The sequence below is a fragment of the Tenrec ecaudatus genome, chromosome 12, assembly GCF_050624435.1.
Source record: "Tenrec ecaudatus isolate mTenEca1 chromosome 12, mTenEca1.hap1, whole genome shotgun sequence".
NCBI classification, from domain to species: domain Eukaryota; kingdom Metazoa; phylum Chordata; class Mammalia; order Afrosoricida; family Tenrecidae; genus Tenrec; species Tenrec ecaudatus.
The window spans coordinates 109,524,525-109,548,840 of NC_134541.1; the positions used below are offsets into that span (position 1 = coordinate 109,524,525).

General features: G+C 60.4%; 6 protein-coding genes across 7 annotated transcripts; 3 read left to right on the top strand and 3 right to left on the bottom strand.

The window, feature by feature from the left end:
• Positions 1-2,232: 2,232 nt before the first annotated feature.
• On the top strand, positions 2,233-8,044 carry BICDL2 (BICD family like cargo adaptor 2). The gene is made up of 9 exons (XM_075528256.1): positions 2,233-2,517; positions 5,121-5,336; positions 5,442-5,558; positions 5,666-5,812; positions 6,461-6,652; positions 6,725-6,886; positions 7,210-7,340; positions 7,458-7,578; positions 7,665-8,044. The coding sequence occupies exons 1-9, from the start codon at positions 2,233-2,235 to the stop codon at positions 7,824-7,826; spliced, it is 1,533 nt and encodes a 510-aa protein (XP_075384371.1). The 3' UTR covers positions 7,827-8,044.
• Positions 8,045-8,092: 48 nt separating this feature from the next.
• On the bottom strand, positions 8,093-10,773 carry THOC6 (THO complex subunit 6). The gene is made up of 13 exons (XM_075564403.1): positions 10,492-10,773; positions 10,051-10,166; positions 9,907-9,971; positions 9,714-9,817; positions 9,594-9,631; positions 9,464-9,512; positions 9,265-9,336; positions 9,064-9,166; positions 8,925-8,974; positions 8,777-8,839; positions 8,564-8,674; positions 8,329-8,463; positions 8,093-8,255 (listed from the first exon to the last, which is right to left on the bottom strand). Exons 1-13 carry the CDS (start codon positions 10,528-10,530, stop codon positions 8,175-8,177), a joined length of 1,026 nt encoding a protein of 341 aa, XP_075420518.1. The 5' UTR covers positions 10,531-10,773; the 3' UTR covers positions 8,093-8,174.
• Positions 10,588-12,101, top strand: HCFC1R1 (host cell factor C1 regulator 1). Its single transcript, XM_075564409.1, has 3 exons — positions 10,588-11,022; positions 11,430-11,558; positions 11,756-12,101. Exons 1-3 carry the CDS (start codon positions 10,928-10,930, stop codon positions 11,889-11,891), a joined length of 360 nt encoding a protein of 119 aa, XP_075420524.1. The 5' UTR covers positions 10,588-10,927; the 3' UTR covers positions 11,892-12,101.
• Positions 12,102-12,372: 271 nt separating this feature from the next.
• Positions 12,373-14,333, bottom strand: TNFRSF12A (TNF receptor superfamily member 12A). Its single transcript, XM_075564408.1, has 4 exons — positions 14,172-14,333; positions 13,366-13,470; positions 13,011-13,145; positions 12,373-12,924 (listed from the first exon to the last, which is right to left on the bottom strand). The coding sequence occupies exons 1-4, from the start codon at positions 14,263-14,265 to the stop codon at positions 12,869-12,871; spliced, it is 390 nt and encodes a 129-aa protein (XP_075420523.1). The 5' UTR covers positions 14,266-14,333; the 3' UTR covers positions 12,373-12,868.
• A 32-nt stretch (positions 14,334-14,365) lies between these two features.
• Positions 14,366-17,730, top strand: CLDN6 (claudin 6). Of its 2 annotated transcripts, none has more exons than XM_075564405.1 (2): positions 14,366-15,168; positions 16,475-17,730. In XM_075564405.1, the coding sequence occupies exon 2, from the start codon at positions 16,490-16,492 to the stop codon at positions 17,153-17,155; it is 666 nt and encodes a 221-aa protein (XP_075420520.1). In that variant the 5' UTR covers positions 14,366-15,168; positions 16,475-16,489; the 3' UTR covers positions 17,156-17,730. The 2 variants fall into 2 exon arrangements, with proteins under 2 accessions (XP_075420520.1, XP_075420519.1); XM_075564404.1 differs by having other exon boundaries at positions 14,367-15,179.
• Positions 17,731-18,392: 662 nt separating this feature from the next.
• CLDN9 (claudin 9) lies at positions 18,393-19,046 on the bottom strand. Its single transcript, XM_075564406.1, has one exon. It carries the CDS (start codon positions 19,044-19,046, stop codon positions 18,393-18,395), a length of 654 nt encoding a protein of 217 aa, XP_075420521.1.
• Positions 19,047-24,316: the final 5,270 nt, after the last annotated feature.

Here is a 24,316-nt window from a genome sequence, read left to right on the forward strand (position 1 = left end):
AGCCCCCGCATTCCTCCCAGCCTCCACCTTCAGTCCACTGTGCTGACCCCCACGCACTGAGGCCCTGAACCCCCTGCTCCTATGTCTCCTTCCAATTTGGGATACACGGACTGAGCTGTGGATGTGGACAGTCCACTTTTACTGTCCCCCATCTGGAGCATGGGGAGGTCCCTCTAAGCACATGACCTCAAAGTCACATTTCTGGGGTTCACATTCAAGTTTTGCCCTGTGCCCCTGTGAACCTCCGTTTCCTCATCTTTAAAACGGGCACAGGAGGAGCTCCTGGCGGTGGAGGGGTTACAAGTTGGGCTGAGATTCGAAGGTCAGCAGTTCAAAGTCCCCAGCAGCTCAGAAGGGGAAAGACATGAACAATTACACATGAACAATTACAATCTCAGAAACCCGCAGGGCAGTTCTACCCTGTCCTATAGGGTTGCTACGAGTTGGAATTGACTCCAAAGCAGTGAGTTTGTCTGGGGGAAATTATTAGGGGTTTAAGGAGACCTGGTGGCTAGTGGGTATAGCTTGGGCTGCTAACCACAAGGTCAGCAGTTTGAGACCAACAACTCCACTGGAGAAAGATGAGGCTTTCTTCTCTTTCTCTCTCTCTCTCTCTCTCTCTCTCTCTCTCTCTCTCTCTCTCTCTCTCTCTCTCTCTCTCTTTCGGTTTTTTGTTTTGTTTTTGCTTTCTACTCTCTTATAGAGTTACAGTCTCGACATCTCAATAAGTCGCCATTGACTTGATGGCGGTGATTTTTTTTTTTTTTAATAAAGAGGTTAGTTGGGCGCTGGTCAAATCGTCCTCCCCCACTGAGCCCGTTGGAGCGGTAAGTTGCAGCAATCAACGCGGAGCCTGCATACAGTAGGTGGCCCAGTCATCAGGTCCTGTATGACCAGGATGGAGACTGTCCCTCGGCCTGGCTGAACCACCCGTGCCGCCAGGGGCACCCCGCCCGTAGCCCCGCCCCCTCACCTGTGCGGGCCGCGCACCTGGCACCGCCTCCGGAAGAGGGGACCAGCGACTGTGGGGACCTCGGCGGGAGGCGACAGGTAAGAGTCTGGGGGAACGCCAAGGGCAGGGGTCTTCGCGCCTTGGGTGGGGTGGGACGGGGGAGAAAGGGTGCGGGGACGGACGGCCGGACCCCGGGCCCGGAAAGGCTCTGGCGGTCACGGGGAAGACAGACGGACAGGGCTTCGGACCCGGGGGCAAAGGGTCGAGGGGCTGGGGACCCAGGCGCCTTCGGCAGAGCAGGTCCCCCCGCCCCCGAGACACCTGGGTCTCGCGGGCAGGTGTGGGCTTCCGCCCCCGGGGACGGGGAGACGGCGCAGACAGGTGCGGGAGGATGGGTCGCTATGGGGGAGGACTGGGGACCGCCGAGCCGCCCGGGGACCCCCTGTGTATCGCGGCCCCGGCGCCCCGAACCCCACGGCCTGGGCGCCCAGGGGAGCGGCGGACCCTGGGTCCCAGGGGCGGGCCGGGAAGTAAACAGAAACCCGCAGCCATGCCTGCGCGCGGCCGGCACAACCTGTTCCCTCGCCCTGCCCGCGCCCGATGCCCCAGCCCTGGGAGCCGCCGCCGGCGGAGGCCCCGGGGGCCGGGCCCAGGAGGCTGAGGGCGCGCACGTAGGAGGGTCTGGGGTCCCACGGGGAGGAAGCGTCTCTGCTGCGGGCCTGCCTGCTCTGATGCCGGAGAACTCTGCAGTCGGAGGGCCAGGTTGAGGGGCGGGGCCGGGTTGCAAACCAGGGCATCTGAGTCCAGGGCCAAAGCAGAGGGGGGCTGCCATACTCCTAGGGGTGGGGCATCGACACCCCTGAGTTCCCAAGGGGTAGAGTCCTGGATTCCTGGAAGGAGGGAGCATGGATCCTGGAAAAATCCTGGGAGGGTGGGAAACAGGACATCTGGGTACTGAAATGACAGGAGCAGGTGGTTTCCAAGAGGGACAGTCTTTCCTAAAGCAAAGCACGGCTGGCAAGGGCAGAGGCAAGTGAGCTCACATCCTTCTGTTCCCTGCCTCAGTTTACCCTGGGGACAGTAACGGGGCTGGGCGGCCAAGACACTGGTCATTAACATAACTTGGTCTTGGGAGGTACTGGCTGTAAAGCTAGGAAGGCCAGGTGGACAGGAGGAGACTTGCCGGAGGGCCAGGTCTTAGGAGGTGGAGGTGGGGTGGAAGCAAGTCCAAGTCCAGTTGGACTGCAGAGTGGCCTGTCCCCACAGACGCTGCGGGCGCCATGAGCTCCCCAGAGGGGCCAAGCTTCCCATCCTCAGGACTGCTCTCCGGGGGCGCCTCCCCCAGCGGGGACGAGGGCTTCTTCCCCTTCGTGTTGGAGAGGCGCCACTCGTTCCTGGGAGGGGGCCCAGGGCCCGAGGAGCCCGAGGACCTGGGCCTGCAGCTGCAGCGCAAGGAGAAGGACCTGCTGCTGGCGGCCGAGCTGGGCAAGATGCTGCTGGAGAGGAATGAGGAGCTGCGGAGGCAGCTAGAGACGCTGGGCGCCCAGCACCTGGAGCGTGAGGAAGTGAGCTGGAGGGAAGGCGGGCGGCTGGGTGGAGGGAGGGCAGGTGGGTGGGTAAGCAGAACACTGAGTAGAGGCGAGCAGGCAGCCAAGGAGCGGTGGCCAGGGGAGGACGACATCTGGGTGAAGAAGGTAACTTACAGTAGCTAGAGAAATGGAAGAAACAGAAGGAAGTCGTAGTGGCCAGAGGTCGGCTGGTGGGCAGATGGACAGGTGCACAGGGGCATGGCAGCCAGGCAGAAGGACACACCTCTGGACCAGTTCCCAGCTAGGCCCTGGCTCCTTGGCAAGGTGGCCCAGAGGAGGGGTTCAGAGGACAATTTAAGGCCTTGGTTCAAACCCTGCCTGGCTGTGTGGCCTGGGAAAGCCTCTAGCTCTCTCTGCATCTTGAGACTTGATTACTGAGTGCTCACCCCTGCTGCCCAGACTCAGGGCTGGTCAGGTAGCAGTGAGGAAGGGTCTGCCCTCTGTGGTCAGGCAGGCTCTCACCAAGGGAACACAGCTGGTCCCCTAATTGTCTCTCACACCATTGATGCCTATACCTGCATCATGGCCCAACTGCTGCCCTGCACCCCTCCAACTTCCCAATGGGGTCTCAATAGAAGCAGCCCTCTTGGGTCCACTATTCCACCCCCAGTCAGCTCCCCATCATCAGGGACACATCCCTGGGAATGCTTGCGTGTTCTCTCCCCACATCCTTAAGCCCTGGCCCATTCTGTTCTACACTAGATTCCAGATCCTTCATTGTCCTGTCTGCAGCCTCCAACACCCCCCAGTCCTGGCCACTGCCCCCCACAGCCTCTTTGGTCACAGCCTCTGGGTCATGCCCTCCTGGAGCCTGTTCCCCACGGGGCCACCAGGGGGTGTCAAAACTTACAATCCAATCCTTTCACTTCTTGGAGCCCCCATTTCCCAGGGCCTTTTCTCACATTGTAACTAAATGGAAACTCCTCTCGTGGGCCTGGAAGTCCCATGGAAGACGGGGTGGGGGACAGGTGGGCATTCCGTCGTGTCCCCTCCCCAAGACAGCTTCGCCCCCTCACCTCCCCACCACCACCCCATCGCCCACAGCTGACCCCCACCCACCACAACAGCCCAGACCCAGACGCCCTCCCAGTTCCCAGAATAACTCAGGCTTATGCTCCCACGGACCTTTGCACCTGCTGTCTCTTGGCTTGTCAGCTGCCCCTGGTCTATCCCTCCTCAGCCTGCAGTTCTCACCCCCAAACATCACCCTGCACAATGGAAGGAAGGAAGCCCCACCCAGCCTGGCTCCTTCCTCGCTCTGAATCACGGCTCAGGGTCTCCTAACCATCTGCTCACCCATCCTTCGGCAGTGACCAGAATCCAGCAAGTGTCCCTTTACCCAGGACTGGTCCACCCTAGGAGTGCAGTAGGTTAGGTGCTAGGCTGCTAACCAAAAGGTGGGTGGTCCAAGCTCACCAGCTGCCCCTTGAGAGACGGTGGGGGTAGGGGGGTGGGCGAGACAGGTTGTTTCCCTAAAGACTGCCAGCCTCAGAAACCCTAGATGGCACTTAGAATGCCATGTTAGAATGGACTCGGTGGTGATAGGTTTGGTTTCTGTCCACTCTCGGGATCTAGGCTGCTTGAGGACAGTTGAACTTGGTGATCTCATTTATCACTGTACAGTCAGACCCCAGAATGTTGTAGGTGCTCAGGAAGTAGTTGTTACGTGGATGGATGGATGGGTGGATGGGGTTCAGAGAAATTAAAGGACTTGCCGGACCACACAATGGTGGCAGAGCTAGGTATAGGCAAGACAATTGATCTCCTGAATGTGCCAGCTGAATCCCTGGACTATGATATCCCCTCAACCCCCCAGTATTTGTTGAAGAGTTTCACTGCTTGGCCTGGAATCCTTGCTGCACTTATCCACTGTGTGCCCTTGGACAACCCGTTTACCCTCTCTGAGCCTCAGCTCCTTCATCTGCAAAGTGGGGGTATTCAGGAGTCACCCTTGGTGGTGGTGGTGGGGCTTGTTAGATGAGAGAATGCAGTAAGGCATAGCACAGGCCTGACTGCTTATAAGAAGTTCCTAGAAGTGTCTGTAGTAGCTACTATTGTCTGGGCCTAGATGCTGTCCTCTTGAGGACTGGACAGAGTGGGGACTCAGGGCCAGCCTCCCACAGACCTGTCTCCCCAGGCTGGGCCTCTGAGTTTGCCAGAGCGCCCCCCCCCCATCCTGCTTGTCAGACAGGTTTGGGGGAGCAGGCATAGGCGTGGAGCCAGGGCGGGGTTGTGCAGGACTAATTAGAAAGAGCTGTTCTAAGAAGCTGGGAAGAGGGGCCAGGCAGAAGCTTTAGAAAGTGAGTCCCCAGCACAGCTGGTGAGACAATGGGCCGGGGTCTGGAATCCACACGTCTCAGGCGCCAGAAAAGGCGCCTGAGACCGAAGTCCAGACAGCAGCCTGAGGTGAGTTGGTACCAGGGAACCCACTTATCTGACTGGGACCCTTCTCCATGACTCCCCCTCTGCCCCCTTCTCTCTACATCTCTGGGCTTGCTCTCTTTGCCGACCACTTCCTAACTCTCTCCCCTCTGCTGGAGCTCAGTCCACTGGCTGACTGAGGCCCTCATCCCCCACAGCGGCTGCAGCAGGAGAACCATGAGCTCCGGAGGGGCCTGGCCGCTCAGGGAGCTGAATGGGAGGCCAGGGCTGTGGAGCTGGAAGGGGATGTGGAGGCCCTGAGGGCCCAGCTCGGGGAGCAGCAATCAGAGCAGCGGGACAGCGGCCGAGAACGAGGCAGGGCCCTGGATGAACTTGCTGAGCAGAACCTGCGGCTCAGTCAGCAGCTGGCCCAGGTGGGTGGCTGACCAATCCCAGGTCCCTAGGTCCCCAGAGCAGGGGGGTATGCTGGGCTTGGTGTTAAGGCTTAGGCCAGCTCAGGGCACCACTCTGTCCCCCAGGCTTCCCAGACGGAGCAGGAGCTTCAGAGAGAACTGGATACCCTTCGGGGGCAGTGCCAGGCACAGGCCCTGGCTGAAGCAGAGATGAGGACACGGCTGGAGAGTTTAAAAGGGGAGGTGAGTGCTGCAGGAGGCCCAGGGCCGCTCTGAGCTGAAAGCAGTCAGGGGGGTTGTCTGGGTTATTGACCGCCCCACGCACCCCAGCTTGAAGCCTCTTTCTCCAGAACAAGATGCTGCAGAGTCGCAGGCAGGACCTGGAGACCCAGATCCGGGGTCTTCGCGAGGAGGCAGAGAAGGGTCAGGGTCGGCTGCAGGCCACCCACGAGGAGCTGCTGGTACTGCGGCGAGAGCGGCGGGAGCACAGCCTGGAGGTGGGCACACATGTGTGGCCAGAGTGTGTGTGAGTGTGTGTGTGTGTGGGGGGGGCACCCAGCTCGGTCCTCTGGGGCTGCTACTCTAGGATTCCTGGAAACTGAGGCCAGAGCTGAGTTCCTAGTAACCCCGATAGCCAGCCACAAGCAGATTACACATGGCAGAACGGGTCGTGATGGGGCAGAGAGGCTGGATGGGGCAGTGGGCTCCTGGCCCAGGGCTGGAAAGGGAAACCGGATGACCTGCTGTAGGCGGTCGACAGAGTTTGCGCCGTCCTCTCATCAGATTGCTTGGATTCTGATCTTGGAACCACTCACTCACGGGGGTCCCAGAGCCTGTTTCTTCATTTGGGAAATAGCCCGGCAATGGGACCTCCTTCCCAGGGCTGTGGCGCCGCTCTGTGCCACGCCTGGTTGAGAAAAAAGGATCAATAAAACCTACGAGGAGGGTGCAGGTGGGGTTGGAGAGGCTGGAGTGGGGACGCCCGGCGCGCCTACTTTATTGGTGGGAAATTGGTCCCAGGACGCTTGGCGGTGCACGTGGCCGTGCTGCCCCTGCAGCTGTCGGGGCGGGGCGAGGGCTGGACGCTCGCGCGCCCCCTGGTGGGAGGACTGCCCGGCCTCGGTCCAGCCTCGGTCTCCCTGCAGCTGGAGCGCGCGCGCTCCGAGGCCGGGGAGGCGCTGAGTGCACTGCGGAGGCTGCAGAGACGGGTCTCAGAGCTGGAGGAGGAGTCCCGCTTCCAGGATGCCGATGTGTCAGGCGCCTCCCTGCAGTCTGAGCTCGCCCGAAGCGTCCACGGCGATCAGGAGCCAGATGCGGATGGGCACGAAGACTCTCTGGTGAGCGCCAGCTCCAACAACCACACACACGCATTGCTTCTTCTGGGCCCGCGAGTATCACCTCACTGACAGGTTCCATTACCCCCGCAGACTCAGTCCCCGGAGCCACTGGCAGCTTCCAGCCCACAGCCTGCTCCCCAGGACAGCTTGGAGCCCCCCAAGAAGCGAGCAACCCTGAGCTCAGCGGAGATGCTGGAGGAAAGGGAGGCGGAAGTGGCCAGGCTTCAGGATGAGGTGTGGTAGGGGGCCCAGTACAGGAGTCGGACCCGTTGCCTGCTGTCACTCTTTCCCGTCTTTCTCCACTTCTGAGCTTTGCCCATTCTGCAACCCCCTCCACACACACCTGGATCATCCTTCTTCCCCCACCCCCAGAGGCCCTACTTTTAGAGGCAGCTCTAGGACACCTCCTCCAGGCTGCCTTCCTGGATACGCACATACTTTCGATCTGTTGCCTCTCTCTGCCCCCACCCCTGCATCAGACTGGGGGTCTCCTTGCTGGAAGAGGCCGAGGCTAGGCGACCCAACCTGCCTGGCTACCCCTTCCCACCCTCCTGCAGGTCTCATTGCAGCGGGTGGAGCTACAATCCCTGCACGAGGAGCTAGAGAGGCAGAGGGAGCTGCGCACCCAAGAGGACCCAGAGGGGACCTTGAGCAGCGCCCTCTCAGATAGAGACGATGCCGTGAACAAGTGAGCTCTGCACCCCCATTGCCACCCGCCCGCACCCTGTTCAGTTTTGTTTCCTTTCAGGGTCCCGAGGACCTGCCCCCCTGCACCCAGACTAGTCCCTACCTCTCCCACCCTCAGGGCCCTGGAACTCTCCCTGGAGCTCAGCCGCGTCTCTCTGGAGAGGGATTCCCTGTCTCGGGAGCTACTGCGCGCCATCCGCCAGAAGGTGGCGCTGACACAAGAACTGGAGGCCTGGCAGGTAGGGGCGGGGCCGGGAGGTGGAGCCGAGGGCGGGGCCTGAGTAGGCAGGGCCCACACACTGACCCCACCCGCCCACCCTCGCAGGACGACATGCAGGTGGTGATCGGACAGCAGCTGCGCTCGCAGCGGCAGAAGGAGCTCAATGCAACCAGGTCTACCCCGCGCCGTGCCTCACCCCGTTTCTCGCTGCGCCTGGGCCCGGGGCCCGCCGGCGGCTTCCTCAGCAGCCTCTTCCGACGGACCTGAGGGCGGCCCGGGGGTGCTGCCCTTGCCCCCGCTGGGACTGTTTCCTCTCCGAGCCAATGGCGCCACAGAACCCGGATTACGTTCCAAGCGGGGACTGAGACCCTCTAGGCAGAGGCTCATAGGAACACAGGCCAGCTTGTGGGGGACCCCCCGCGGTGGGTGGAGCTAAGTCTGTTGCTTCTAGATGGCGGTATTTATGTATCAGAGTAATATATATCAGTCACCACCACACCTGCCTGCCCTTTTTTGAAGGACCCAAACAGAAGAAATGTCAAAACTTTATTTATAAAAAAAGTGGTGTGTGTGTGTGTGTGTGTGTGTGTGTGTGTGTGTGTGTTTGTGTCGAGCTCAGAAGGACAAGGAGAAGGCACGGTAGCCCAGGTTGGTGAAAACATCCACTCGGCTGCTGTTGCCTGCAGCTGTCAGGACCTGGGGACAGAGGTGGGAGAGCCCTGCTCAGCACCTGGCTCCCCACTCCCATGCCCTGCCCCAAGGTACGCACCTTGCACTCGGGGGCCGCCGGCTGCTGATTGAGGCTCAGGCTGAGCAGCCCCGGGGAAGAGCCTGGCACCTGGGCCTTGAGTTCCCCACTTAGCTGCCACTGGTTGATGCAGGGGCCCTGACCGGCTGACAGAATCTGCAGGCCAAGAGAGCCCGGGGGTCATAGCTGGCCCCAGAGGTAGGGAAGGGGTGAGGCAGGGGGAGGAGGGGAGAGGCAGGGCAACAGAGAGACTCACCAGGTCCTGGTAGAAGGTGACTTGCTTCTGTGGGGCCCTCATGGGGAAGATGGTGGTGGGTGTGGAGGACCGCAGGTGCCAGAGGGTCAGGGCAGGGCCCCCTCCACAGACCTGGCGGGACAGGCAGGGGGTGTATGACCACCATGAACCATAATGCCTTATAAGCAAGGCCCAGTGTGCCACCCGACCCCTCCAGCCCTCTGCCCAGCTCACCATCCAGTCCGAATCAGTGGCCAAGCACCCGATCCAACGACCATTTTGGGGCCTGGAGCACTCCTAGGAGGAAGAGAGGTAGTGGGTGGATGCAGAGGAGGCTGGGGAGGAGGCTGAGGCTGGAGCTGGAACTGGGGCCTGGCCTCACCTCGTGCTTGTAGACCTCAATTGTCTGCACCTCCTTGGCCACACGGAGATCTGGGGAGAGTGGAAATAAGGAGTGGTGCCATGCCCTCCCCGTTTCCCTGCTGCCATTTTTCTGTCCAACCAGCCTGCCCACCCCTTACCCCAAAGCCTCACGGTCCCATCTTCTCCCCCCGACAGAACTTCGGGGCTTCGCTCTCTCAGTGCCAGGCAGTGGATGTAGTCTGTGTGGCCCCGGAGGGTCCGCTGCAGGGGAGTGAGGGGGCAGGGGTCAGAGGTCTGGCCCAAAGGAGGATCCTGCCCATCTCCTGCCCCCCGCCCGCCCCCAACCAGGACCCTCTCACTGTGAAGGCCCTGGTTTCCAAGTCCATGGTATGCAGTTGACAGTCTCCCCCGGCCAGGATGAGGGAATTCTCCTGTGGACGGAGGCAATACAGGACCGGAGGTCTTGACTCAGAATGGGGGCACAGGGCAGAATTAACACTTGGGCCACAAATGGGTTAGAGCAAGACCCAGTCACTATAGGCTCACGGGACATCCGACCTTGGGGACTAGCAGCAAAGCGTTGATTTCAGGCACTTCCAGGCTGGTCCTGAGGAAGGAATTTGTGGTCAGCTTTGGTCCTCTGGGCATCTTTCCACCCGGGTGCCCTGACCACCTGGCCCTGGCTCACCTGTATGGTGGCTGACGCCGCCACAGCTCCTTGCTACCCTGCATGGGGGAAGATGCCAAGTGATCTCCAGGTCCTTGGGGACATGGGACCTCCACCCTCCCTGCTCTCCACACTCCTGACCTTCTTGAGGATCTCTGCCCACAGCCAGGCCTTCACCTCCCCGTCCCCAGCACTGAGCAGCTGCCGGTCAGTGGACACCATAGTGTAGACCGGTCCATCGTGGGCTGAAGGGAAAGACAGACCTAAGCGACTCCACCATGTCCCTGCCCCCACCCCAGGGTCCCCAAGGCCGAATTCAATGGCAGCAACTCACCTTGGAAGGTCACCACAGGCTTCTTACTCTCCTCTTTAGCTTCCGAACTCAGAGCTGCGGAGAGACTGAAGGGGAGAAAGGAGGGGGCTCACTAGGGCCGAATGCCAGGGCTAGTGGGCACTGGGCAGCAGGAGCCAAGGATACCTGAAGATGGCAATCTGCCCGTAATTGTTGCCAGCTGCCAGGAACTTGCCGCAGGGGGACACGCTCTGAGAGAAGACTGTCATGTGCAGCCGCTGTAAGGCCTGAAACACCTCCATCTGCGGAGTGACAGGGGATGAGAGCCCGCGGGCTGCCCGGACCGCTCAGTCCCCTTCGAGGCACCTGTCTGTACAGCTTTGGGAGGAAGATGTGCAGCCCAATGGGACCTGAGTTTCCCATTCGCTAATGTATATACAAGGCTTCGCCACCAGTAAAGTGCATAAAAAGTGGTCCTCCTGCCCTAGGCCAGTGAAACAGGCAGATTTCGGGGTTACACCTCTGCTTCTGGGTCTGAAGTCAGAGTCCCACAAACGGCCACGCTCTCGGGCTCCGGGCATGGAATACAACTCCCAGAAGGCCCCGCGCGTCCCGCGCTCGACTCACCTGACTCAGAGGCACCGCTTGTGGCCATGTTCGCTCCATATCCAGGACTACAACACCCAGCGTGCTCCGCACGACGCGGCCTGACGAATCCAGACGTGCCCGCGAGCAGCTCCTCCGCGGTGTCCCACGGCTCAATGTTGCTAGCACGGCGCGAAGGTGGTCGCCGCGTACTTCCCTGAGTCCCGCGAACCGAGGTGACCGCCTCGAAGACACCGGCGCAGCTGGACGCCCACCAGAGCCCCGCTACGCAGATACCCTCCCCCACCCCGCCGCGCAGACCCGCCTTCCGGCCGCCCCCGGCTCGCCTTGTGCGCCTGCGCAGAACTTGGCCGCTGCGTGCGCCTCAGACCACACCTCCCGCTTGTGTCACGCCTTCTGAAGCTCCGCCCCCGCCGCCCGGATCCCACCCCTGTGCGTGGAGGACCCCCTAAGCTCCATGATTCTGCAGCAGCCCCTGGAGCGAGGCCCCCCGGGTCGGGCCCAGCGGGACCTCCGAGCCACCTCAGGGGCGACCCTGAGCTTGGGCGCGAGGTGTGTGTGGGGACCTGGGTGGGCCTAGCCAGGGGGACGCAGGGCCTGTCTGCCGTACTCTTGAGGTTCAGAACTGAGACCTGGGTGGGGCTGGAGCTCTGGATCTTCGAGACTAGCGCGGTAGGCTGCTGACAGGCCTGGGAAAGGAGAGGTGGCCTGGGTGTTGGGGCCCAGATAAGGTTGGGGACTACTGCAGGTTCAGGCTGGCAGATCCTTGGTACGGGGCCAGGAGGGTCGGGTGCACCTGGCTCGTTTCTCGCCAGCCCCCCTCCCCGAGGAGCTGTGTCCCTGATCATCAACCCGCGCCTGGAGGAGGAGCAGTGAGTGGGGGCAGGGACGGGCTCTTCTGCCACCTCTGACCCCCTTGACCGCCTTCCCAGCCAACCTGCCTCTCCCACTTTCCCCAGGGAGCCCATGCGCCAGCAGTTCCTGTCGGAGGACAACATGACCACCCACTTTTCTCAACTCAGCCTGCATAATGACCACCCCTATTGCTGCCCCCCCAGGGCCTTACCCTCAGCCCTGCCCCCACTCAGGTAGGCACCAGCCCCAGCAGGACCCCAGGAGTCTACAGCCCAACCGCCAGGCCCTGCCTCATCCTGCTATTTTTAACTTCCACCCAACCTCTGGGTTATTTCCCATCCGGGCTCCTTGGAGGGCTGATCTGGACCTTGGGGGAGGGGCTCTGCCAGGCCAACCCCATCTCCTGCCCTGAGCATTCTTCCTCTTCCAGGAATCCTTGCTCTGAACTGCTCCTGTGGCGCTACCCTGGCAACCTCATCCCAGAGGCCCTCCGACTGCTGAGGTTGGGGGACCCTCCCAGCCCCCACTATCCCAATACTCCTGCTGCGGACATGATGGAACTCTGAGCACTGCGGGGAGCTGTGTCCTGTCCCCTTCCCATACGGGAGACTACACTCCACAAAGGACAGGCCACTCTGCGTCTTCATTTTTCACAGTTCATCAGGCCACTAGGCACCGGACTTTCCTTCCCCCACCAAGTTGGATGCTTAGGACAGAGCCCTGAGTGGGCGGATCTGGGAGCCATCGGACGCACTGAATAAAGACACAAAGATGACGCTTCAGTCCCAGAGGATGTGGGGCGCCGGATGGGATGTAGGAACACCCCCCACCCCCCCAAATCTTCCCTGGAAAAAAACGGTCTGGGCCCAGCCAGGCCCTGGCAGGCTGGCCTCAGCTATTGAGAATGTGTGACTCAGAGCCCCGCCCCCGCCCCCGCGGCCTGGCTGGCTGGCTGGCTGGCTGACTCACTGCCTGCCTGCCAGCCCAGGAGACAGTCTGGGCAGGGACCCGGTCCTGGTGGCCAGGACCGCAGAACTCTCCAGGCCGTTACAGTTAAAACTTTTTATTAATAAATTCTCCCAAATTCTCAGACTCCCCCCTCCCCCAAATAAATATCCCCCCACTTGGGGGCTAGTAGAGGCAATGTCCCAGAGTGCCCCCCTAGAGGGCCAGCCCCTAGTGTTGACAGCAGGTCCCCAATACCCCCCAAAACTGACACCCTCCTGGCAGAGTCTCAGCCCTGGGCAGGTGGGACCTAGTGTAGACCTGCTCCTTCAAGGCGGCCTGGCCCCTGGGGCATAATAGGGGGAGACCCCTTGTGCAAATGGTACAGTTCTCAGTGTCAATGGTGTGAGAGCCAGGTGAGCCCCTTCTGTCCAGAAGCTCAAGATCAGGTAGGCAGATGCCTTGGAGGGCTTCCCCAAACCTCAGGCCTCAGAGGTGATTCACCACTATCCCCCTTCCCAGTGGTTGGCTGGGCCTGGCACAAGCTTCCTCTGAGAGGCAAGGGCAAGTTCCAGAATGAATGAATGAATGATAGCTGTCACTGGATCAGCGCCACACCGGGGCAGCCCTCTCCACCGGTCTCCTCGATGGGGGCTGTAAGACAAGAAGGGCACTGTGAAAGGAGGAAACAGGGTTATGGGGCATGGCAGTGAGGGGGCCAAGTGCTGGAGCACACTTACTGGTAAACTTCTCTCTCCTTCGGCAACGCCTCCAGACCAGGAAGCTGGTGAGTCCCACCAGCAGGAAGGCCAGACTCAGGGTGCCTCCCAAGATGGGCCAGAGCAGCTGGAAGGAGGCTGGAGGGGTTGTGGTACCTGGGGACCAGACGTAAAGTCAGACCAGCCTGCATCCCACCCTCCGTTGTCCCCTAGGATCAAAACCCCTTCCATCTCCCCTCTACAGGTTTAGTTCTGCCCCAGATGAGAAGTCTGATGCCTGCCTGTTGCTCTCTAGCTGCCCCTTCGCCACCCATCTCTCCCACACCGCCCCCTGCCGTGCTCAGGGGCCACCCTGCCAGACCCTGCCCCTACTCACAGCCCAGGCAGAAGTCGCTACGAGGCCGTGCTGAGCAAGACCCACAGTCCATGCACTTGTCGAGGTCTGAGCTCCAGGAAGTGCCGGGAGAGCAGGGGGTGGTGCCTGAGGAGGGGGCTGAGGGTCAGAGGCTGGGGCGGGGCCCAGCTATTCTGGGGGCTGAGGTCAGGGTCAGCCAGCTCAAATGACGTGAGTCACCGGCGCCTACCCCCACATTCCTCACAGGTGACTACACGGCCTGACTGGGACTGAGCGGCTGGACTTGGGGGAGGGGAGTACAGCGTGGGCCACTGGGGGGTCAGATCCCCCCCAAGTCCCCCCTCCTTGCCACTAGCGGGGTGACTCACTCCTGGGCACCAGGCCCAACCCCAGCCCCTCCCCCTGCATAGCTGGGCAATGAAGTCACCAGACGGAAGGGGGCACCCCACATGGCATAGGGGCAAAGACCCCTTTGCTCAACATCTCCTATCTTCAACCCTGGGGCTGGGCAGACCAACCCTGCATTGACCAGGATGGGGGCGTGACCCTTTAACGGACAAGCCATCCCACCCACAAACTTCGCTTTTCTCTAAGCACAACTTTCGGGAAGATGCCCCCCACCAGTGAATCTGAGGGGGGTGGGGGGAGACTGAGGGGGTCTCCCTCCCAGGAAACCAAGCTGGCCCCGGTGCCCCACGTCCACCCGTTCCCCATGATTCTTCCCGGATTCTCCAATCACCCCCAGACTCAGTCCCACCCACTGCCCAGTCCAGGGACTGCCCGGCCACCCCATCTGCCCACCAGACCCCGGCTCCTCGCCCGAGTACCTGGCGCTCGCTCTCCGGACGCCACGCGTAGCAGCGCCAGCCCGAGTCCCAGTGCCAGGAGCCGCAGCAGCGGGCACAATGGGGATAGGGCCATAGTGCGCGTCTCCCGGCAGCAGTCGTCTGCCCTACTCTCGCGCCGGCAACTCGGGCAGCGTGTCCTCTCCTCGCCCCCGCCTTCCGGGGCGGAGCTGCACCCTGTCCCGCCCCGCGCTGGCTCCGCCTGCCCCGCTGCCCGCTACCTTCAGTCCTTCGTTTTACAGACACCAGCTCCGCATCCAGGACTCCGCAAGGGCACAAACGACGGCCAGCGCCCCTCGGTGTCCAAATCCGGGGTGGGGAGCGTCAGACACAGGAGACGGCTAGCTTATCACCCAGATGGAAATTGTAGCAACTTCCTTCAGGACCCCGGGCCTGAACAATAACAATAAAACAAAAGTAATTCTAACATTTCTGGGGCGCTTTCCGTCCGCCGTGACCGCACCTTTGGGTGCAGCTACAGATCAAAGCAGAGGATCCTGTTCTCCAGTTTTCGGGGTTCCGACTCCCGGCGACGCTCTAGGGTAGGGCGGCTCCAGGCGGGGTAGAAGGCTGTAAGTCTCTAGGCGAGCAGGAAGCCACATCTTTCTCCCGCTTAGCGGCTGTAGGTTCGAACTGTGACGTTGCGCTTAGCAGCCCAGCGCATAACTCACTGAGCCACCAGGTCTCCGGGGTAGAGAGAGGTAGGTGGCTTACCGGGGTCTCAGAGTTAGGAAGCCGAGGACCCCAAAGTCCCTTTAGTCCCCACGCCCGGCGCCTTCACCCACCGCTGGCGGGAGTCCCAGCCGGAGCTGGAGAGCCCCCTTCTGACCAGGTTGGGATTCGCGGGCGCGGCGCAATCCGGGCTGGGGTCGTGCTCCTCCCCAGGGGCGGGGGGCGAGTGACGTCACGGTCACTTTAAGACCCCTGCCTCCGCCCCGACGCGCACTCGGCCGCCTCCCAACAACTCTTTTCTTAGCAGGTGAGCCGGAGGTAAGTTTGGAAGAGGGATGGGGCGCGCGCAGGGACCCGAGTCCAGGGGTCACGACGGCGGGGTTGGGAGCATTGGGTGGGCCTTCTTGGGCAGCGCTCCTTGCGACGAAACTCCAGACGGGGAGCTGTGCCGAAGCCCCTGAACAGGTTGGATCCTAAAACTGCTCCTGAAGGGTTAAACACCCCTCCCCCGTCCGCTAGGACAAAGACTCCGAAACCCTGGGCGCCCCTCCCCCACCGGCGCTGCCTCTTGTGGGGCGGGGATCCTCTCGCACGCCCCCTTCCCTGCTGGATCGGACCCTGCTACCGCGACGCACAGTCCCCTCTTTTCTGGGCTCAGGACGGGCGGGGTCTCGAGCCTTGAAGGGCGCTTAGGAGTGACTGGCTGCCGCCTCAGGTCGGCTCTAACCGGGGGCCAAGTAGCGCGGCCCCACCTGGCCACCTTCTCTGGGCCGGGCGGGGTCTGGCAGTCTGAGGGGCGAGTCCAGAACCTGCCCTCAGGCTGCTCCTGGAGCCCGGCCAAATGTCGGTTGTAGTCCAGTGCGGAACCTAGTTGATCCTCTTGGGGGACATCCTCGCCATTAGGATGTGAGAGGGAGACAGGTGCCCTGCGCCTAGGTGACTGGGGGTGGGGTTCAGTACCCGGTGAAAAACAAGCTTCCTTTTGGGAAGCAGTGCCCTGTGGCCGCCCCAGCCTCACAGTTGGAAGGGGGAAGACACAAAAGAAAAATCCACACCCTAGGGACTATGCTGGGTGTGGGTCGACCCCGGTCGATAGTGGCCCTGGGGAAGGAGGATTGATGGTTGGGAGGGGCAGGGACTGTGTTTTTCCTACTCTAGATGGGCTGGGATTGGGCAGACTAGCCAGCTGCCTGGGAGGAGACCTAGGAGGGCCAGACTTGGGGAGATCGAGGACAGTGTCCTGCTCTCAATCTGGTAGCCACGGGCCTGGACACCCATCCACGTATTGCAAGTGAAGCTCCTGGCTGGCTATGCTCGCCACAAAGCTCCTGGTGGTGACTGCCTCTAAACACCCTTTTTGCCACTTTGTTGCTGGCTTAGCCATAGTATGAGTAGACCCGCTGTGGGCTGGCCTGCTGCTGCCTCCTTCATTGACACACAGGCTGTCTGGAAATTCTGAAGGGCCCATATGATGGGTGATAGAGACCTCAGGGAGTGTGCTGTGCCCCCTGGGACAGGAGGCTCCCAGGGTCCCTGTTCCAGTACTTTTCACATGATGGCCAAGGCATAGCGGGAGTAAAGTGGGCTCGATGTTTTTGCTTTTGTCTCCGCAGCTTCTGGTCCTCGCCATGGCCTCCGCTGGGATGCAGATCCTAGGTATCATCCTGACCATCCTCGGTTGGGTGAATGCCTTGGTGTCATGCGCCCTGCCCATGTGGAAGGTGACCGCCTTCATCGGCAGCACCATCATGGTGGCCCAGGTGATGTGGGAGGGGCTGTGGATGTCCTGCGTAGTGCAGAGTACAGGCCAGATGCAGTGCAAGGTCTACGACTCCCTGCTGGCCCTGCCCCAGGACCTGCAGGCGGCCCGCGCCCTCAGTGTGGTCTCCCTGCTGGTGGCACTGATTGGCCTGCTGGTCTATATGGCCGGGGCCAAGTGCACTACCTGCGTGGAGGACAAGGACTTCAAGGCTCGCCTGGTGCTCACCTCCGGGATCATCTTTGTTGTCTCGGGACTCCTGATCCTCATCCCCATCTGCTGGACAGCCAACACCATCATCCAAAACTTCTACAATCCCCTGGTGGCCGAGGCCCAGAAGCGGGAGCTCGGGGCCTCCCTCTACCTGGGCTGGGCTGCCTCTGGTCTTTTGTTGCTGGGGGGTGGGCTCCTGTGCTGTACATGCCCCTCAAGGGGGTCCCGGGGCACCCACCATTACATGGCCCGCTATACAGCATCTCCTCCACAAGGCACATCTCGGGTGCCCTCCGAATACCCCACCAAGAATTATGTCTGATGGGGAGAGGGGTGTCCCACTCTCTTCCCTCCTTCTCCTGTCCCTCCCCACTCCCCAGGTGCAGCCAATTGATGGGCAGTTGTACTTGGCAGCTTTGGTCTTTTTGCTGTTCTTGTGTCCTGGGGGGCCCTTTCTTGGTATCTACTTGGATAACAGAATCAGAAGATACCCCAATCCATCCTGGCCTCTGTTGCTGGTGGTCCTTTCTCACCGTGACATGACTTAGCTGCACCCACAGCACTGGCGCTGGGGCTCCATGTGAAAGACTGATCTCCATCACCAGGATGGTGTGCCCCCAAGAGGAACTCCTGTCACTGTCACCTCCATTACCCCTGCTGGCACCACCACCACCTACTGAGAAAGAGGACTCTTGGACTGAGCAGGGATACCCCTTCCTAGATGCCCTTGGGGGGCCTCCCACGTGAACTTCTAGAAGAGGCACAAAGTACCAAAGAGACTCCACCTCCAAGTCTTGTGACCTGGAGCTATGGCCCATCCCCCTCCTACACCAGCTGTCCTGTAGACTGCACCTACCCTGGGGCCCTGGGCTCACCTTTTTACTGAAATAAAGTGTCTTGCTAACATGCCTTCAGTGTTGCTTGGGTGTGGTATGGAGAACTTCACTGCTTCTTTTTCTGGTGGCCCTCCGAAGGCTGGGCCTGGCCCAGACCCCTCAGAGGCCAGGTTGGACGGAAACAGGCCATGGGATCCAGGGGAGGCCATTTGGCTGTCCCTGCCCAGAGGTTAGTACACAGATCAGAGGAGCCTGCCAGTACAAACACTCTTTATTCCCAACTGAAAGGTGGGGGTGAAGGATGGACTATGCAGGACTTGCCACTTCTAGAGGATCCCCAACTTGGGCCTCATGGATGCTGGTGATAGCCAGGCTAAGGGCCCAACAATGCAGGGTAGGAAGATCATTGGAACATCTCCAGGTGTCTAGGATGGGGGGAAGGGGAGGCAGGAGTTTAGAAAGAGGAAGGGTCAGTCCATCCTGCACAGCAGAGGAAAGGAATGTGGGCAGCTACGAGCAAACCAAGGTCACCCTATCAGCTCTGGCCCAACCTTTGGGGACAGAGCCCAGCCAGGTGAGGATATCACTGAGGAGGCTCTGACTCAACCAGTCTTCTCGAAAGCGAAGCCACTAGTGTCTTTGTCAGGTGAGTGCGGATCAAGGTGTCCTGGGTAGGCTGGAAGATGAGGGCCCAAAGGCATCCTGGTTGGCGGTTCTGCCGTCTCACACATAGTCCCTCTTGTCCAGTCCAGACGCGCCGGAGCGGGAAGGGATGGAGTAACCCAACCTAGGTCCTCGGGGACGGTCGATCTGGGGCGGGGGACATGTGCAGCAGAGAAGCCCCCCGCCCAGCATGAGCAGGGCTGCTGCTGCCCAGCCCAGGTAGAGGGAGGCCCCCAGCTCCCGCTTGAGAGCCTCGGCCACCAGGGGGTTGTAGAAGTCCTGGATGATGGCGTGGGCGGTCCAGCAGACAGGGATGAGCACCAGGACCCCGGAGAGGAGCAGAAGAGCGCCTGCAGTGAGCACTATTCGGGCCTTAGCCCCCTCATCGTCCACGCATGTGGTGCACTGGGCGCCTGTGATGGCCACCAGCAGGCCAAGCAGGGCCAGCAGGAGGGCGACGATGCAGAGGGCGCGGGCTGCCTGCAGGTCCTGGGGCAGGGCCAGCAGGGAGTCGTAGACCTTGCACTGCATCTGGCCTGTACTCTGCACCACGCAGGACATCCACAGCCCCTCCCACACCACCTGGGCCACCACGATGCTGTTGCCAATGAAGGCGGTCACCTTCCACAGAGGCAGGGCACATGAGACCAGGGTCCCCAGCCAGCCCAGCACGGCTAGGGTCATGCCCAGGAGTTCAAGGCCAGTGGAAGCCATCTGCCCCCTCCGCTGGGTGGACTTAGCTCAGAGGAGTGGTGAGACTTGGAGCGGAGTGTCCAGCAGGAGAGGGAGGGGTCCTGTGGATGTCAGTGTCCTCCACAGGGACAATCTTCACATGGGGGGCGGGATGAATACCACCAACCTCTCGCGTGCTCCTCAGTCCTGCCGCTTGTGTCCCTTCGAGGGGCAGTTGCCCATCAGATGCCCCGTTTCGCCAATGCTGTGGCAATGTCTCTCCGCTACTGCCGCCTGTCCCACAGAGCTGGCTGACCCCTCACCCACCTGTGCTCCCTCCTGTCGGATTCAGGTCCACTCTGAGCTGGACTCAGGTCCACTCTGAGCTGCTGCACCTCTCACCAGGTGCCATCTGCAGACTGCCGCTTGGGCTGGCAGGCGGGGTTTTAAAGCTGCCGTGGGGGAGGGACAAGGAAGAGGTGGAGCCCCCAGGGAGCTGTGGGCTGGGGGTGCGTCGGAACCAATTGTGGGCACACAACGACCAGCCTGGGCAGGAAAGGGCTTTGTGTGTAACCCCAGGGACAAAGAAAGAGGGAACTCAGTGGAGGGTGGGCTGTGGTGGTGGCATTGATGGGGAGGAGGCAAAAATAACGGGGGGGGGCAGTTTCCTCCTTTCCAGCTCCCCCTCCCTGCCATTTTTGCTCTCCTCGACACTGGTTTCATGCTGCACACCCACCCCACCCCCAGCCTCCCAGTATCACCCCCCCTCCCTCGTGCTCTGTCCCCCTAGACTCTCTGGAATCTGATCTGTCTCCAGTCTCAGCCCAGTGGCCCTGGAGGCTCCCGAGGGAGGGGCCCCGCCCGCCCCGTTCCCCAGGCAACAGGTGCCTGGCGCCCAGCTCAAGTGGCATCACCCAGGCAACGGCCTAGAAACCAGCCCCCCCACACACTTGCACTGCTACCTCAGCTCAGGTGTGTCCTCCCCTCCCCCACCAATGAAACTGGGGGGCTAAGCTGACTCAGAAGGTCTCCTGGGGGGGTGGCAGGGATAAAGAGCTTGTTGTGGAAGTGTGCAGGGAGGGGCAGGAGGCGCCCAGCAGGGATGCAGCCCCAGTGCCCAGCTGGCTCTCTTCCTGGGGAGTAAGTTAGCCTCCCTGTTTGAGGGACCACGGAGGTGGACAAGGGACAGAGGGCCAGGGTGGCCCCTGGCCCTCACCGTCGCCACCACCACCCCCCAGCCCCTCCTGCTGCTGTTGGAAAGACTTCCCTTTTGGAAGAGCTCCAAGGAATGGCCAACTCCCCCCACCCACCCCCTCCCCCATGGACTTTGGACTGAGAGCTACCCAAATCATAGCTCAAATTCTGCAGCCTGCCCCCACCTCCCTGGTCAATAAAGGGAGATCAGGGTCCTTAAACTCCAAGGGCCAAAGATCGCTCCAGCGCCCCACACAGCTGCTCCTCCCCACACTGCATGGGAGGGGGCTCCCCAAAGCCCATGGGAAAACACCATTACTTTATTCCATTTTCCCATCGGCTTCCCAAAGTCCACTCGGTTTATCCTGATCTGAGAAGGGAGGAAACAGTGGGAATGCCGTCTGTTCATCTTCCTGTGGTGAGGGGACCCCGAAGGCTCAAAAGGGGCCCTCACCTGGAAGCACTTCTCAACTCTACCACACCTTCTTGGAGGACCCAGCCCCTGAAAGGCTGGGAGTCCCAGGAGTGCAGGTCCCTGTTGTGTGTGTGTGTTGGGGAGTGTGAGGTTGTGTGTGCACCAAAATGCTTCTGATGTCAGGGCTCAGCTCAGGGCTCCGACCCAAGTAGGAGCAAATGCCTCTGGAAGGAAGGGATTTTAGCATGGTTGTTGGTATGGTTTAGAGGTGAAGCCAATGGCTTCCAGTAGGTGGAATTTGGGACCCAGAAAGCTGAGCTACCTCTCCCTCTAAAATGGGGAGACTCTGGAAGGGAGCTTGAAGGGTTTTTTTCTACTCCTGGGGCCCCCTCAGGTGTGAGAAGCTGGCAGCCCCTTCCCTCCAGGAACAGCCAAAGGCCAGGGGCTGCCTGGGTGGCTGCCTGCATGGAAGCCAGCCTTCTGGGTGGCTTTGCCCACCTCCTCCAGCACCAGGAGCCTCAGATTTCAGGACAAATAAAGGCAAACCAGCAAGCCTGTGGGTCCCTCCACCTGGCCATCATCCCTGGACGCCAGGAATCCAGCCACACTGGTTTGGGCAGGTGTCAACCTGGAGGGAGGCTGTAAGCAAGCCTGGGTCTGAGGGGCCCCTCCAGACCCGCCTGCAGCCTCCCCAGGGGCTGCCCCGCTCCCATCCAAAGGCACCCCCCTAACCAAACTCCTGAAGCTTTAAGTGACCAACTTGTCCCTGGATTGCTTAGAAGGACCTCAGTTTTGGTCCTGCAAGTCTTGTGTCCTGGTCCCAGGACGGCTGGTCCCCAGGACAGTCTGGGTGGGTAGGAATAGCAGTTCAGTTCCAAGGGCAGTGCTGAACCCCGGATAGGGACCTCAAGAAGGCCTCCTGATCACTCTCAAAGGGTGAGGCCCCTAGGCAGGAGCACCCCACCCTCAGTTCCCAGAGGCAGACCAGAGACTGTGGGCAGAGAGCCCAGCACCTAAGGCCCCAGGTGCTAACCTAGGCCTGCAGATCCACCTGCTGGAAGTGGATCCTGGGAGCTGAAGGGTTAAAGTGGAGACCTGAGTGGGGACTGAGAGGGGCTGGAGTGCCATTGATTTGGAGGATGACCCCTAAGGGGAGAGGTTCCGGGTTCCCACCTCAATGGCACTTTAACACCTAGTGCTGAACCCACCTCCCTTCTGCAGTCTGGGATGGGCTGGGGGAGGGGAACCTGGCAGTTCCTATCTCCAAGGCCCAGTCCAGGGACTACATCTTCTACCTGCGCCTTCCTGGGGACAAAGCCCTGGGAAAGCTTTCCCCCTAGGAGGGAGGGCAGAGGGGTGGAAATAGGTCTGCCAGGTGGGGCAGGGTGGAAGTGGTTAGCTGCGGATCTTATTTGTGGACATGACATGTTGCAGAAGGCAACGTGTGGCCCAGGGAACTGTTACCCTGCTTCATGGAGATCAGAGGGTTGGGATGGAAGCCGCATACCCCACCACTCCACGGAACCAACCACCAGCCAGAAACCAAGAAAACATAGGTCCCCAGCTCCCCAGTGAAGTCTTGGGGGCCAGGTCATAATTCTCACAGGATGAGGAAACCGAGGCCCAGGGACTTGAGCAAAAGCCACTGGAGGCAGATACCCAGAGTAGGAGCCTGGCTGCAAACTTGGACTTCAAGGCTAGACTAGCTGATTTCCAGAGACCCTTCTCTTGGCTAGCAGTGTGGTAGTGGAGTCTCTCTCCCACACTGTCTTGTTCCTGGGTAGTCAGCCCTTTCTCCTTCCCTTCTCCAGGTCCGTGAACCACATCTGGATCTCATTACCCCCAGGAAACACCTGGCGCCTGAGTTGCCTACCGCTGCTCTCTGCTCCAGGAGCCCTAGCCATTTAGGGGAGGCAGCCAGTGGACTCTATCAGACTCCAAGCCTTGGACTAGCCCCCACCCCAGGGCCAGGCCTGGGTCTAGCACCCCACCCCAGGGCCTTGATTGCAGAAATGTCCTTGATCTCAAGTGCTTTTGAGCAGTAAGCAGATAGGGTCAATCCCTTCCTTGCTCATCCCAGCTTGCCCACTGCAGGACCCCTGCCCCCTTTCACCCCCTTTCAGGCACTTTCAGAAGCTCTTTCACTGCTGGGAGCAACCCCCCAACGCATACATACACGGTGGGGATCACTAGGGAGCCCCGTTCTGATGGCATAGTGGTTTAGCATTCAGATCACAGAAAGGTTGGTGATTGAAGCCCACCAGCCACAAGGGCGTGGCAGTTTGTGCTCCCAAAGGTTTACCGGTTTGGAAACCCTCAGGGGGCCAATCTGGACTGACTCAGGACAAGGGCATTTTGTCAACAGCCTAATGGCAGTTTCACTTGTAAAAACTCCAACAGATCAGATTCAGTGGATTGGGCTAACAATTAACTTTATTATCAGCAGTGGCTGTCAGTCCCGTCCCACCCCCACCCCCACCCAACACAAACACATACTCTCAGTTTGCAGATTTCTTTGGGGGAGGGGAGGCCTGGGTGGGCAACGTTCTCTTCTTCCAGTGTGTACATTTTTTTTTGGAGTGTACATTCGGCTTCCGGCTCTGACTGCTGTCTTCGCTGAGGGGAGGAGGATAAGGGGACCTGGCGGCAGTGAGGCAGCTGAGATCAGAACACAAGTCACTTATGATTCCACAGGAGTGCCCACAGTTCCGGCTCCCAGGCCCCCGGGAACAAGCGGAAGCCACAGGTCAAAGAACAGGATCAGGATCGTAGGTCTGTCACCTGCAGCTGCGGGGGGGGGGGGGACAGACGTGGGGAGCAGTGGCGCGCCCAAAGGATATGGCGGAGTCGTAACCCATGCACAGGACCTTATTTGAAGAGCGTTTGGGGAGTATAATAAAAATAAGGCTGTCAACACGAGCCCTACATCCAGGAGACAGTAGAAGATCCATTTGAGACATGCAACTGGGACAGTGTCATGATCTGACCAGGCAGAAGCTCAGAGAAGCAAGGCGGGCTCCTCCCCTTGAGCCTGACACCCCAAGCCCAGGAAAATGTGTGGTGAGGAGCCCAGGGGCACAAGGATCAGCAATGGAAACCCACCAGTCCCTCTGGGGGAGAAAGATGGACAGCCTCATGGGACAGCTCTAGACCTACCCGGTCCTGTGATGGCAGTGGGTCAGAATGAGCATGCAAGCTGTGGGCTTGGGGCTGCTCTGTGGGCCTTGTCATCACAGCCCAGGTTGAACACCAACTGCCCTCCCAGGCTCTTCAAGGTCTCCCAAGGTCAAATCTGACAGCCTGTGGCTGGCTTCCAGAGCAGCCTCCTGGTGACTTGAGCTTCGGCCACCTGGGGAACAAAGGGAACCTTTATTCCGAGTTGGACAAGCTGTGGAGAAACTGGGGGGTGGGGGAGGGAAGGGGAGAAGAGGTCATGATGGGGGAGGGAAGGAGTTTCCTCTGAACTCACAATGTGGGTGTTCTTGCCCTGCTGTGGGGCCACCACAGTCCAGCCACATGCCTGGATGACCCTGCTGCTCCAGAGCCCAGTATCGACCCCAGTATCGACTGTCCATCAGCATCTCCTGGGACCTCTTGCAAAGGAGCCATTTCTGTAGAGGAGGTGAAAGAGTGAGCCTGCTGATAATCATACCACATAATTTAAGACTCAGGTGGTCAAAGGGAAAAAAAAAAAGACTGAGGT